General features: G+C 42.4%; 1 protein-coding gene across 2 annotated transcripts in view; it reads left to right on the top strand.

Moving 5' to 3' along the window:
• Positions 1 to 14,338, top strand: part of DSCAM (DS cell adhesion molecule) — a 774,401-nt gene that overhangs the window by 567,791 nt on the left and 192,272 nt on the right. For both annotated transcript variants that reach the window (XM_023559109.2, XM_064279473.1), the window contains exons 11-13: positions 9,494 to 9,690; positions 10,950 to 11,046; positions 11,853 to 11,981. In XM_023559109.2, the coding sequence (XP_023414877.1) occupies positions 9,494 to 9,690; positions 10,950 to 11,046; positions 11,853 to 11,981 (423 nt within the window). The remainder of the gene's footprint in view (positions 1 to 9,493; positions 9,691 to 10,949; positions 11,047 to 11,852; positions 11,982 to 14,338) is intronic.

Here is a 14,338-nt window from a genome sequence, read left to right as displayed (position 1 = left end):
CCTTTGCATAGTCAATAAAACACAGATAAACATCTTTCTGGTATTCTCTGCTTTTAGCCAAGATCCACCTGACATTAGCAATGATATCCCTTACTCTGTACTGTATGCTTTATCCTGTCAACGATTATAATCCCCATTTTATAAATGACAAACTGAGGTACAGAGAAATTAAGTGGCTGTCTAGGGTCACACAGGGAAAAAGTGACACACTTATGGATTTAAGCCCAGGCAATTTTTAACTACCATGTTATGTTGTCTGATGACAACCCAACCCATAAAATTAATAGCACAACTGAGGATGGCTTTAAAAACCATCTGCATGGTACAGAACGTCCTCTCCTGCAGAGCTATCTGATAGAAATTGTTTTTCAATATGGAGTATGTGCCATGTTCTCCTAAAGAGTTTAGACCTGTGATCAGGTTCAGCTCAAAATAACTGTCAGTCTCCAATAAAAGAAGAACCCAAAATAATAATGGATAAATGCCATAGTTTATAAACACAGTAGTTTGTTTCTCTCTCATGTAAAATTTTTCTGGATCAGGCCAGGTTTGGGACTGCAGCTTCATGGCATTGTCAAGAACCTGGGCCCCTATCTTTCTCTTCCCCATTTTCAAAATATTGTTTCCATCTTCAAAGTCACCTCATGGTCCAAAATGGCTGCTGGAGCTCCAGCAATCAGGTTCTCATTTCAGGCTGACAGCAGGAGGAAATAGACGAAGACTAAAGTGGTTCTGTGCAGCTGAGTCTGCCTTCCAGAAGCCATAGAAAATACTTTCCCTTTTCTCATTGCCTTGATCTTGGTCACATGGCAATACCCAGCTATAAGAAAGGCCAAGAAATTCATACTTTTTGAAGGTGATTATGTCTCCTACTAACAATCATAGAAAGAAAGGAAAAATGGACTTAGGGAGACAATTGGAAATCTCTGCTCAAGGCCAACAGTCCATAACTACTGTTGGGGTTTAAAACCAGTGGCCATTGAGTAGACACCAATTCATGGCAACCCCATGTGTGTCACAATAGAATGGTGCTCCATAGGGTTTTCACTGGTTGATTTTTTGGAAGTATACCACCAAGCGTTTCTTCCAAGTGCCTCTGGGTGGATTAGAACCACCAATTGTTTGGTTAGCAGCCAGGGGTTTTAAAGACTCTCTTAAACTTTAGGGGGCCCAATAAATAATATCCTTGAGTTCAGAATGAAGCAAAAGTAGACACAGGAGTCATACTTCGATATTAGTTTTCTGGAGAATGTAAGTTTGCAAATCCTACAGCCCAGAACTAGGGAGACTTACCCACCCAATCCCTGACCCAGTTAGGGATACACGTTTCCTCTTGTACAAATAATTTCCCTTTGTTCATGGGTAAGTTTGCAGATCAGAATGAATGCCCTGTGCCAACAAATAATCCAGAAAGGACTGGGCCACTCTGATCAGTTCCTCCCCAGCTCTGCAACCAGTTAAGTCAGTCCCTCCATTCAGGAGAGGGTCCAGGAGTGCCCCTCTGATGGAAGGCCCCTCCAAGTGAAAGCATAAAGAGTGTGAGGTATTTCTCCCTACACCTATTGCAGCTCCTGGTTCCTCATTTCTTTTATGATGTTCCTATGACTTTATATCTTGTATGCAAATTCCTCTGGGATACATCCACTGCTATGCTGGCAAATATTTAACTACCAGATCTCCAAGAAAGTTACAAATAATAATAAAGTTTATAATACTTCCATTATAAATTTCATGTAGCAGAGTGATTCTCATATAATCTGTTCATTGATTTTTGCTGAACTTGTATCTGTAGCCACCACTATGGTTGCACCTGATGAATCAGAGTAGTTACAACAAGGAGGTGGGTTGGTATTTCGTTTATAGTAACAAGTGAGATGCAAGTGAAAACACAGAGTCTTGTACCGGAACTTCACTCATTTGTCAATGGCCGTGAGTGACTGAATCAGACGATAGATTTACATCCTGGAAGGATATTTTCTCATTATTTGAGACTACGCACAAGGTCATGGCTTTAGACAATGAATCTTTATTATTGGCATTTTTCTCCATCCCTTTCCTAAGTCAAAAAAAAAAAAAAAAAACCAGTTGCCATAAAGTTGATTTCAACTCATGTGTGTCAGAGTAGAACTGTGCTCCATAGGGTTTTCAGTGGCTGATTTTTTGGAAGTAGATCACCAGGCTTTTCTTCTGAAGTCCCTCTGGGTGTACTCCAACCTCCAACCTTTTGGTTGGCAGCAGAGTGTGTTAACCATTTGCACGAACCAGGGACTCCTCCTTAATGTTTAACATCTGCAGAAGGGAACATGAGCAGGCTGATTAAGTTCTAAGTCCACCAGTGTCCACCTGTGTTGCTTCTACGCAAACCTACTGATGTCTGTATGAGATCCTGGACAAGCCCATCCAGGACCCAGCAATGGAGAATATGGGTCCAAATCTCTGTAGCCCCTGGACTGTTCTAGTGGAAGCTCCACCATCCATCAGGTTTAAATGCAGAAGCCACCAGTCAGCATTATCCATCTGTGCCTGTACACCTTGGCTCACTCTGTTACAACTGCACTTATTTTGCCCCAAACATCCTCACACTTCAACATCAGTTCAACATCAGGTCCAGCATCATTTTCACAGTCTAAGTGGAGGCAAAGGGGTAGAACTCCCTGTTTTGAACTAAAAGTAGACACAAACAGACATCCAAATGAGAACAGAAACATTTTGTTATCCAGGTTTTCAGCAATGAATTGTCAGCTATGGTCTGGACATCACAGAGACTGTCCTGTACTTGCATACTTTGTTTAGTTTTCCAGTTTTCATCCACATTTTTGGGCTTCAGTTTTATCCAGTGAATCTCATTATAGGCTACTACTTCCTGTATTTAAGAGATTAAGCAACTCTGATGCAACAACAACTAACGATAACAAAAGCAAAAAAAAGCATGTTGAGAGAATTTCCAAAAATTTACTTTAAAAAAAAGGCAACAATAAATTTTTAAGAAAAAATAAAAAGTTAACTGTCTTTAAAATTTATAAGAAATTTTAGAGTCTACAAATTTGGAGGTATTTCTCACCAGGAAAAATTACCTTGATTTAACATTACTGACCATGCCTAAATGCTTCTTGGGTGCTAACAGTCCCAGTTTTGAAGAAATCCTAGCAAGATTAGTCATACTACTCAGTGTCATCAACCAACAAGTGTCCCTGATTCTTTCTGCAAATCCCCCACAGGAAATTGCCACTACCATCTTCCTCGCTGGTGTTTTTTTAAAAGAAGACTTTCAGGGATGTCTGTAAAGAGATGTGGCGTTTCTCCAACATCATCTGGGAATGAGTTGTTTACGCATGAGTACAATGTCCAGATAACTGAGTTCTACAGTTTTAGATCTTCAAAATATTTTTTATTAGTAATTTTGGAAAAATTGTTCTTAAGTATTTTAAATAGTTCTATGTCATATTAAACAAATTATATACATGTTTTAACATTTTCTTAATGGCTTTGGATCATCCTTGAAAAACCCATGGTGGTGACCTTCCGTAGTGCCTTGAAACTCTCAGGGGCTATTGAGATGTGGGTATGAGTGGGGGGCGAGGCAAGGTGGCCAAAGTGTTTTATGGATACTAAATTGTCCCATGTTAGTGGTATTATTAGATGCCATTGAGTCAACCCTTAACTCATAGTAACCCTGTGTGCAGTGACCCCATGCAAAATGAATCACTGTGATTCATGGGGTTTTCATTGGCTGATTTTTGGAGGTAGATCTCCAGACATTTCGTCCTCGTTCATCTTAGCCTGGAGGCTCTGCTGAAACCTGTTCAGCATCGTAGCAACATGCAAGTCTCCACTGACAGATGGTGATGGCTGCACGTGAGATACATTGGCCAGGAATGGAACCCGGGTCTTCTGCATGGAAAGCGAGAATTCTTTCACTGAACCACCACTGCTCCCACCAATGGTCCCAAACTGCTATGCGTTTTGAAGTTTGTGCCTGCTCGGCATTGTTTTTCTGTCTTTGGAAACTATGGGGCAGTTCTCCTCTGTGCTATAGGGTCGCTATGAGTTGGAATCGACTCGATGGCACTAGGTTTGGTTTTGTGGGTTTTTTTCCCTCATGTTAGCTAAAAGGCTCACTTTTTGTTGGTGGCCTCACCTCTGACAGCCTGGCTTTCTCTCCACAAATAGTTGTTTAATCTGCTATGAACAGGAAAATCATTTAACCAGACTCATTAGTCTTGCTTATGACCATGAATAGGCTCTGAGAGAGGGTTGGAGGCTTTCTCCTGCTGTTAAAAGCTTTGCATTTCATACAGATAATTTAGGACTGTTTACTGGATTCTTAGTTGGAATCAACTTGATGGCAACGGTTTTGGTTGGTTTGGTTAGCCACACTTTATGGTTGCTTCATTTTTCTCATAAGTGCATTCCATATGGTTGAGGTTTACTGAAAAGATGCCTCCATCAAAGAAAATTCTCACCTTTTTTTTTAAAGGAAAACTGATAAGGAAATATTTCAGAAGTGCCTCCCTCACAAATTGGCCTGGCCTTCCCCCATAATGACATTCAGGAAGGCAGGAAGGTGGCCCCAGGACCATAGAGCATGTCCCCAGAGCGCGCTGAGCAGGCAGGTCTCTCACCCAGGCTCCGTGCAGCACAGCACTGTTCACCGTTGTTCCAGGCACAGGGACGTGTCCAAATGCTCCTGTCCAGTTCCTCTTAGTCGAGGTGTGAGCTTTCCCATCACCCATCCATCCACACACAAGATGTCCAAGTTCCACAGCCTCTGTTTAAACAGGTTTATAAGCATCTGGTATGATAGTGCAAAGTTGAAGGTGGGGATATCCATAATTGATGGCACAGTTGGAGAGGAGGCCCCATGCTCCTCTTGGAGCTTTATCCTAGACATCTTCAGAGAAAGGCAGCCATGTCTCCCTTTGGACCTTTCAAGTGAAGTACATATCCAGCCTCCTTTCTGGGTAGGGCCCCTCAGTTTGTGGCTATCTTGACTGGCTGGTTGCTCCTTTATATGGAACCATGAAACTCTCGGGACCTTCTTACCTTCCCTCAGTGAGGTGGAAAACTGAAATGGACTGGAAGAGGTTCTCATCTGTTGTCTCAGGTTCACAGCTTAGCGGACCCTCTCACTCAGCTACACAGGCTACCACAGTCAGCCTTCTGCCCTCATGACCTCAGAGGAAGAACTGCCTTCCATCCCTATGTTCGCTTAATTTTCCAAGTTGACATGCATCAACCCCTCCTGAGACCTTCCTCACTGCCCCTTAGGGCCTCTGCAGTACAGCATCATGATGGCCCCAAGGGTGTCTACAGACAGTAAGTTGGAGAGGGAGATGCTCACTCACCTTCTTAAAGGTGCCCCCAGTCTCTACACTTTGAGTTCCATCACCTGATTGAAGAGGAAAGTACTTGTCCTCTTACCATAAACTCTGGATCTTAACAGCTCCTCTCACTCCCTGTTTTCTCCTCAATCTTCTTGCGTAGTGAATGCAAAATGGTGTACCACTTTGGAAAACAGTGGTGACTTCTCAAAATGTTAAACAGAGTTGCCATATGACCCAGTAATTCCACTCCTAGTATCTACCACACAAGAGAAATGAAGATATATGTCCATACAAACACTTAACTATGAATGTCTTCAAGTAGCATTATTTACAATAGCCAAAAGGTGGAAACAACCGAAATGTCCATCAACTGATGAATAGGTAAACAAAATGTGGCCTATCCATACAATGGGATAAAAAGCAACAAAGTACTGATACACGCTACAACATGGATGAAAATCAAAAACGTTATGCTATGTGAATGAAACCAATCACACTATGGTTCCATTTTATATGAAATATCCAGAAAATGCAAATCTATTAGAGATATAATATACATTTAGATTCCGGGTAAATCTATAGGGATAGATGTAGATTAGTGTTGGGGGCTAGGGCAAGGCAAGTCACCCACAGTGACTACAACTGGGCATGAGGTTTCTTTTTGAAGTGATGGAAATGTTCTAATATTAGAAGTGGTGGCGGTTATGCAACTTCATAAAACCCTTGAATTTTACACCTAAAATGGGTGAATTTTAATGGAACAATCAAAATGCAATTAAAGAAAATGCTGACACATTATGAAAATGTAACTAATGTCACTGAACAATTTATATAGAAATTATCAAATGGGAGCCTACTTTATTGTATAAACTTTCACCAAAAACACAATAAAATATTATTAAAAAAAATAAAGATCACGTACAGAAAAAAGGGTAAATTTTATTTTTTTTAATTGTGCTTTAAGTGGAAGTTTACAGTTCAAGTTACTTTCTCCTACATAAATTTATACACATGTTGTTATGTGACCCTAGTTGCTCTCCCTACAGTGTAACAGCACACTCCTCTTTTCTACCCCCCCTCTGCCTTCTCATCTCACCTCCAGACAGGGGCTGCCAACTTAGTCTCATGTATCTACTTGAGCTAAGAAGCACACTCTTCACAAGTATCATTTGTCTTATAGTCCAGTGTGCTCTTTGTCCAAAGAGTTGGCTTCAGGAATGATTTTAGTTTTGGGCTAACAAGAGAGCCTGGGGGCCAGTCTTCTGGAGTCCCTCCAGTCTCAGTCAGACCATTAGGTCTGGTCTTTTTACTGGAATTTGAATCCTGCATCCCACTTTTCCCCTGCTCCTTCAGGAACTCTCTGTTGCATTCCATCAGGGCGGTCACTGGCACCGTCTAGTTCTTCTGGTCTCAGGCTAATGGAGTCTCTGGTTTATGTGGCCCTTTCTGTCTCTTAGGCTTGCATTTTCCTTGTATCTTTGGTGTTCTTCATTCTCCTTTGCTCCAGGTGGGTTGGGACCAATTGATGCATCTTAGATGGCCGCTTGCTAGAAAAAAAAGGTAAATTTTATGGTATGTAAATTGTACCTCAATAAGGCTGTTAGTAATTTAAAAAAAAAAAAAAACTTTTTATATAGGCTAGAAGAAGGGAAAGGTCAAGACTAAAGTCTGGGGTTAATAGAACCAGTTGTGCTGCTGGAAGAATTGTAGGCAACTCTCTTTATAAGGTAGGACTTGTAGCACTTCTTTTCCTCAGTCATCATTTCATCTACTCCACTTCTTACTATAACGTCAGTGCTATGTGGTGTATTTGTGCCACATTTCTTCTGACTGAGAAGAAGCTTCAAAGTGCAAGTTCTCTCATGGTTGTCCAGGTTCCAAAACTGGTAGATCTTCGACTTTTTATTATGTATCTCAACCACCCTGGTAGGCCATGGGGTAAGACATTACATGGCATGTGCCAGTCCTAAAAGAAGCCACAGTGTTTCTGTGGTCAAGTGCCCAGACAGTACAAGAGGTCTTAAGATGTGGATGATCAAGAGCGCAAGTGTGACGTTGACCTTAGAAAAGAGTGAGAGTCTGTCTTCCTGAGTTTGGAGAAATGAGATAAAAATCAGGTAAAACATTGGTTATTTTTGAAATCTCCCTGGTCTTTTTTTTTTTTTTAAATAGCTTTTTCTTCATTCCTTGTATTTCTAAAACATCTTTAAACATTTTATGTATACATATTTTAGAATCTGTATCTGATAATTCTGGAGTCCCTGAGTGGTACAAATGGTTAATGGTACTTGGCTGCTAACCAAAAGTTTGGTGGTTCACGTATACCCAGAGGTACCTCAGAAGAAAGGGCTGGTGACCTACTTCCAAAAAACTCAGCCATTGCAAACCTTATGGAGCACAGTTCTATTCTGATACACATGGCATCACCATGAGTCATAATCAGATCAACTTGATGGCAGCTGGTCTTTTGATAACTCTGTCATCTGAAGTCTTTGGGGCTGATTCTCAGTCATGGTGGGTGGTTTTCTCATGTGTTTTATAGTTTTGGTTTGTGAACTCAATTGAGCAGAGCTTTTTCTGGGAGAATTACAGTGGCCCTTGATGGAAGGTACATCCCTTCAGAGAATGTGTTTGCTTCTGCTGGGTTCCTCAGACATGTTACCAAAGTAGGATCACCTTCATATTAATTTCTTAGCATAAATTCAACTCCAATCCTATGAAATATCAGGTTGCTTATAAATTCCAAGAGGAAATTTTTTTTTTAAAAAAAAAAACACCCATAAACACAAAGCCAAGGCAGTTTGCTCCCTTTGCCATTTGTGGATTCTTTATTTTTTTCAGTTTCATTCTTTTTCTGAAGATAGAGCCCTTTGAGGATCCTGGCTTTGGAGGTCTCACTGTCAACTCCCTGCCTCTCGAGGGTCAAAGCACCATATTGCCTCTGTGTTTTCAATGTCCCCTGTGGTTTTGTCCCCTGAGTTGTTCTCTCACTCTCTCATAGGCTGGGTATGAATTTGAAAAGGTGTCTGTTATATGTTCCCCAGCATTTGTAGTGTAGGTGGCTCAAAGAGTAGGGGCGGAATCTGATGTCATCCACCATATTTCCAAGAATGGGATCGAAGTCTATAAATTAATTTTGATGTGCAAGAGAAAGAAGTTGAGAAGTTTCACAACTAAAGGTTTTTGTTTTCTCGGTGAATTGGAGATGAGATTTCCTGCCATAAATCAGAGGAGAAGGTTAGGTTTGAGGTCTCTAAGTGACTGGTAAAGGTTTTCAAAGTTTATAACATATGGTGGTGCAACAGTTAAATGCTCAGCTGCCAACTGACAGGTTGGCAGTTCAAACCCACCCTGCCACCCCATGGGAGAAAGATCTAGCGATCTGCTCCTATGAAGATTACAGTCTAGAAAACTCTATGTGGCAGTTCTCCTCTGTCACATGGGGTCACTATGAGTTGAAATAGACTCAAGGGCACCCAACAACAGTATATATGAGGGATGGGGATGACTAGCGGTAACTGCAAGGATTGGTTAGCAGCCTTAAAGACTCCACCTAAGCTGACTAATAATGAAGGTTTCATCTACGTAACTGAAAATGATATTTAGAAGCATAGATGATTACTAAGAAGGAGCATAATTCTTAATGGTAAACCCCCTTTCCTGACTAATCAGCAAGTAAAATCATTTTCCTGGGTCCTAGGGGGGACTCAGGAAACCCTGGTGGCGTAGTGGTTAAGTGCTATGGCTGCTAACCAAGAGGTGAGCAGTTCAAATCCACCAGGCGCTCCTTGGAAACTCTATGGGGCAGTTCTACTCTATCCTATAGGGTCGCTATGAGTTGGAATCGACTTGACAGCAGTGGGTTTTGGTTTTGGGTTTGGGGGGACTCAGGAATTGCCTTGTGGCCCAAGTCTGCCCCCTGATGGATCAGAGGGAGAGAGTGGTTGGCTGTGAAACCACACAGCTATTTCTGTTGAGGGCTCCTTTTGTCAAATTCCATTTTTCGGCCAACATCCTTATACTTTCATCATGATTTCTGCCCAGCAGGTTCTTGAATAAATTGTATTTCAAAGAAACATCTCTTGAAGCATGATTTAGCGGAGCGCTTTGCTGGGGAAAATCAAGAACTCAGCTTTGCTGACAAAGCTGTGTCTTTTTTGGTTTTTCAGTTCCTGCAATGATAACATCCTATCCAAATACAACCCTGGCCACTCAGGGTCAAAAGAAGGAAATGAGTTGCACAGCCCATGGTGAGAAGCCCATCATAGTACGCTGGGAGAAGGAGGACCGGATCATTAACCCCGAAATGGCCCGTTATCTGGTCTCCACCAAGGAGGTGGGAGAAGAGGTGATTTCCACTCTGCAGGTAAAAACAGGAGCAATACGACAGAACAGATTCTAACTTGGTTTGCAGAATAAGTCTCTTCTTTCATACAAAAAAAAAAAAAAAAAAACTGGGTGAAAAATAGCAAATAACCTTTGAGAACTTATATATGCAACACCGTTTCTCTCCCACTCCGTACCGAAAGATTGCTGAGTAGCCTTCAAATATAGTGCTTTATTCTAAGTGTTATTAAGAGTAAAATTATTATGAACATGGCAGAGAATCCAGCTCTAATAAAAAAAAAAATGTGAGAAACAGAGTCTTTTAATGACATCTAACTCTGGAAAAATAATGACCGATGCTCTGTACATGCTTTAACTTGCTGTGAAAAGAAAACTCAAAAGGGCTTTGGGACAAAACAGTGTTATAATGAGAAATAGCTTGCTTCTTTGGAAAAATCCATTGTAAAAAAAAAAAAATCCTGTCATTAGTAGAGGATCATAAAAGCTAGGCAAAAAAGTATTTTTATTCTCTTATGTTTTTTTTGCGTTGTTGGTGGTGAACTTAGCGATGACTTTTGGTGTGGGGCAGGAGGAAATGATGCTTATGGTATACACATAACAAAAAAAGATTAAAAAGGCCCTGTGTCTGCAACACTGATATTAATTCACCAGCCAGGGTCTAAACTGGAGTCCTCCTAAGACAGAGCTGTAGCAAGTGTCCTGTGGGACCGGCCCCTCTTGGCGGTATTTATGGATTTGCTTCCTTAGGCTGGTAGCTTTTTTTTTTTTTAATTCTGCTTTAAGTGAAAGTTTACAAATCAAATCAGTCTCTCATACAAAAATTTACATACACCTTGCTATATACTCCTAGTTGCTCTCCCTGTAATGAGACATCACACTGCTTCTCTGGCTGGTAGCTTTTGATGCTTTAAAGATGCACTATGAGAAAAAGAAAAAAAAATTATATGGGGGTCTATATCAACCTGGCCATGACATATTATACTGCAGGCATGAATCGCACTCTAATTTAACACGCTGACAGCTGACACTGATAATACACATTGAACCTACATGTCTGCACGTTTATAATTGTGCTAGCATAACTTTCCCAAAGGGGTGTGTGTGTGTCTTTGTATACGCGTCTGTGTTTGTGAGCGCGTGTATGTGTGTGCTTGGGAAGAAGGAAAGGCTGAAAGAGTGGAGAGATTTCTACAGTCAAAAAAAAAAAAAGGCCACCTCAATTGTTCTCGCATTCCGTGCTACTGGGTACACTGAATTCTCTTTCTGTTATGCGCATAGATTCTCCCAACTGTGAGAGAAGATTCTGGCTTCTTTTCCTGCCATGCTATCAACTCGTACGGGGAGGACCGTGGAATAATCCAGCTCACAGTGCAAGGTGGGAAGAGGAAGCAGGAGGGAAAAAGCATAGCTCTTTTAGGACAGCAAGCCTGGGTCTGTGCTCAGGCCTCTGTGTGGTTCAGCTTGCTGTGGGCAGCTTCCTGATGCTCATAAAAATTTACGTATGTATGAAGTGCTGTCGATGCAGGATTCTGCAGGGCCTGTGATTTCTGTCAAAGCACATCCCCAAATACAGGGAATGCACCCTTAAAGGAGATGCCTCAAGGCAGATGGCAAGACCATGCTGAAGGCACGGAAGTACAGTACTGTGCCCTCTTTGGTCAATTGTAGAAATCCACAAGACAATCAGAATGAAAAGGGAAGCTTAATACGTGGGACAAAATATTATTTGAGTTATAGATTCTTACCCAGAATAAAAAAACAAACCAGTTGCCATCGAGTCGATTCTAACTCATAGTGACCTTATAGGACAGAGTAGAACTGCCCCATTGGGTTTCTAAGGAGTGCCCGGCGGATCCAAACTGCCAACATTTTGGTTAGCAGCCGTAGCGCTTAACGACTATGCCACCAGGGTTTCCCCTGCCCAGAATAAAAAACTCCAGGTTTGGCCTAGTTCTGCAGGTATTATGAACATTGGAATTTGGGAAAAAGTTAAATTTTTTTCTCCCTGCAATGTAATTAGAAAAAACCAACCAACTAGCAAAAAAGTACTTTCCAGATAAAAAGCAACTGTCCTTGTCTAACGCTGTCAAACCTTTGGCGAGTCTTCCACAGCATTTAAACTTTCATTTTATGTCTGTACTATGTTTGGAGTAACCCTGGGCCTCTCTGTTGGTTGCACAGAGCCCCCCGACCCTCCCGAAATTGAGATCAAAGACGTGAAAGCACGCACAATTACCCTCAGGTGGACCATGGGCTTCGATGGTAACAGCCCCATCACGGGCTATGATATCGAATGCAAAAATAAATCAGGTAAGTCCTTTATTTCCTTCAGTGCGAGTCACTTCAACAACTTGTTTATTTATTTTTTGCCCTTCCTTTTTTCATTTTACCTGCAAGAATAAATCTTGATTTGCGTAAACTCAGAGGGCACCTTTCTTGCCAGACCCTCTCTTTTCTTGCGCGAAGCACATCCATGTTCGCTCTGGAGGATGTGGAGTTTGGTGTCAACACACTCTTTCTTGATGCACTTGGTCTTTCTCCTTTGTTTGCTGCCTGAGCATCCCCAGACCTCAGCCGGGCTTCCTGTCCTCCACACTGGTGTTCTCACCACTGGTGGGCACGTGGACACCTGCTGACAGATACTGGCCACTGCCATAACTCCTTCCACCTCCTCCTGCTTCCCTTCACTTCCCATTTTCCCAGTAGGTGGCTGCTCTGAGTAGTGACCCTGTGGCCAGAGCCTTTAGCTCCAGCCGTGCTTGGCCTCTCTGTGATGGGGGCCCTGGGCAGTGGGATCACCAGCCCCATCATAGTTTTTCCAGAGAAAGGAGAGCTGCTCCTGGTTGAGACTAGGCATGAACTGTGCAGCCACCTTCTCGACATGCTGCAAAGGACGGGCCAGTGATGCTCACTCCTGCACCCAGGAAGCACTCATGTATTTCCATTGGGTCGCATCTGGCCAAGTCAACAGAGAGCTTGTAAATAAAGATGGCCCATCTGTCAGGACCACTCTACAGGTGTGTCCTTCCATCATCTTAACAGGAAAGCACCAGGGCCATTTAAAGCTTTAAAATCCTTCTAGCCTCGAGTTGGAATTTTTACTGTGTCTCATAAAAGATAGGATAAATTACAGCATCACCAGTATGTGAAGGGTTAACAAAATTCTTAGAGGCCACGAAGTAGCCTTATTTCCACTTTCTGGCGCACAGGACGTTATTTCAGATTACACTGTCATGACCGATTTAGTATCTTTTAAGCTGAAGCTGTCGTAAAACAATAAGCTCAAGGCAGCCTGAGAGACAGGCCAAGACTGAGGGAACACGGTAGTAAGAGCATGCTGAGGGACAGCCAGGAAACACAGGAGATGGGATGAGAAAGGAATGCTCAGGAATGGGAATTAAGGAGTTTGGGAAAGCAATGTTTTCAGATAAAAAGGAGATCCAGAAAATCAAGATTGGTGGTTTAAGAGCTAGTATTTGAGCCTTGCAATAACTGGCTAGATTGGAAGTGGGTGTAGAGAAAAATGGGGCAGCTCAGTTTATTTGCCCCAGCGTTTCCTCTGTTGTTGTTATAGCTGCCATGAAGTCGGCCCCTGACTCCTGGGAACCCCATGCACAGCAGAGCAAAATAGTGCCAGGCCCCCTGCCATCCCCATGATAAGCTGTAGATTGGACGGTTGTGATTCCTAGGTTTTTCATTGGCTGATTTTTGGAAGTAGATTGCCAGGTCTTTCTTCCTAATCTTAGTCTGGAAGCACCACTGAAACTTGTTCAGCATCATAGCAACACTCAAGCCTCCACTGATAAAAAAAAAAAAAAAAAAAAAAGACAGGTGGCATTTGAGCATTAGGTGCATTGGCCAGGAATTGAACCACGTCTCCCACATGGAAGGCGAGAATCCTACCACTGAACCACCACTGCCCAAACTAGAGGACCAGAAGCAAGGTGGTGCATGTAGAGGTCCCTGTGAGCATGCCACAGGGAAGCCCTTAAGAGAAGCGCAGCTGCTTCAAATCACTCTGTCACTGGACGTGTGTAGGTCTGGCCAGAGCCAGCATCCAGGCCCAGGCAGGTGAAGCACAGTGACCTGGGGAGCAAGACAGTGGCTACCCAGACATGGGATCTTTTGGAGACTACGAAGAGTGGGCTTCTGAAGGGCTAAAGGGAAGAAAGGGCAACATTGTCCTTTTTCTAATGAAATGAGGTTAGGGTGGAACCAAAGAATTAAAAGCTTCGAGGTACAGATTTTAAAGTAAAGGAAACACTTCTTAATTGAGGTAGACACATTCATCTTTTCTATCTTACTGACTTTTGGTATGCTACTGAATATGAGAAGTCCCTAGGAAGTGCAAACAACACATTCGCTGCTAACTGAAAGGTTGGCAGTTCAAGTACGCCCAGAGGTGCCTCAGAAGAAATGTCTGGCAATCTACTTCTGAAAGATCAGCCGTCTCAAACAATATGACCGCAGTTCTCCTCTGATGCACATGGGATCGCCATGAGTTGGAATCGACTCCACAGCAACACTTTTTTTTTCTATAATTGAAAATGATTCCCTCAGACTTTGTAGGGAGTGACTTGGAAACTGGCAGTAGCAAAGAGAATCCAGGAGAAACGCTGACAGGTATCGTGACAAAGCCCGGCAGAGTCATCAGAGGTTAGGGATAG

Source organism: Loxodonta africana, chromosome 2 (assembly GCF_030014295.1).
Source record: "Loxodonta africana isolate mLoxAfr1 chromosome 2, mLoxAfr1.hap2, whole genome shotgun sequence".
In the NCBI taxonomy this organism is placed as follows: domain Eukaryota; kingdom Metazoa; phylum Chordata; class Mammalia; order Proboscidea; family Elephantidae; genus Loxodonta; species Loxodonta africana.
The sequence above is the reverse complement of the archived record's forward strand: the minus strand, read 5'-3'. Positions and strand labels throughout refer to the sequence as shown.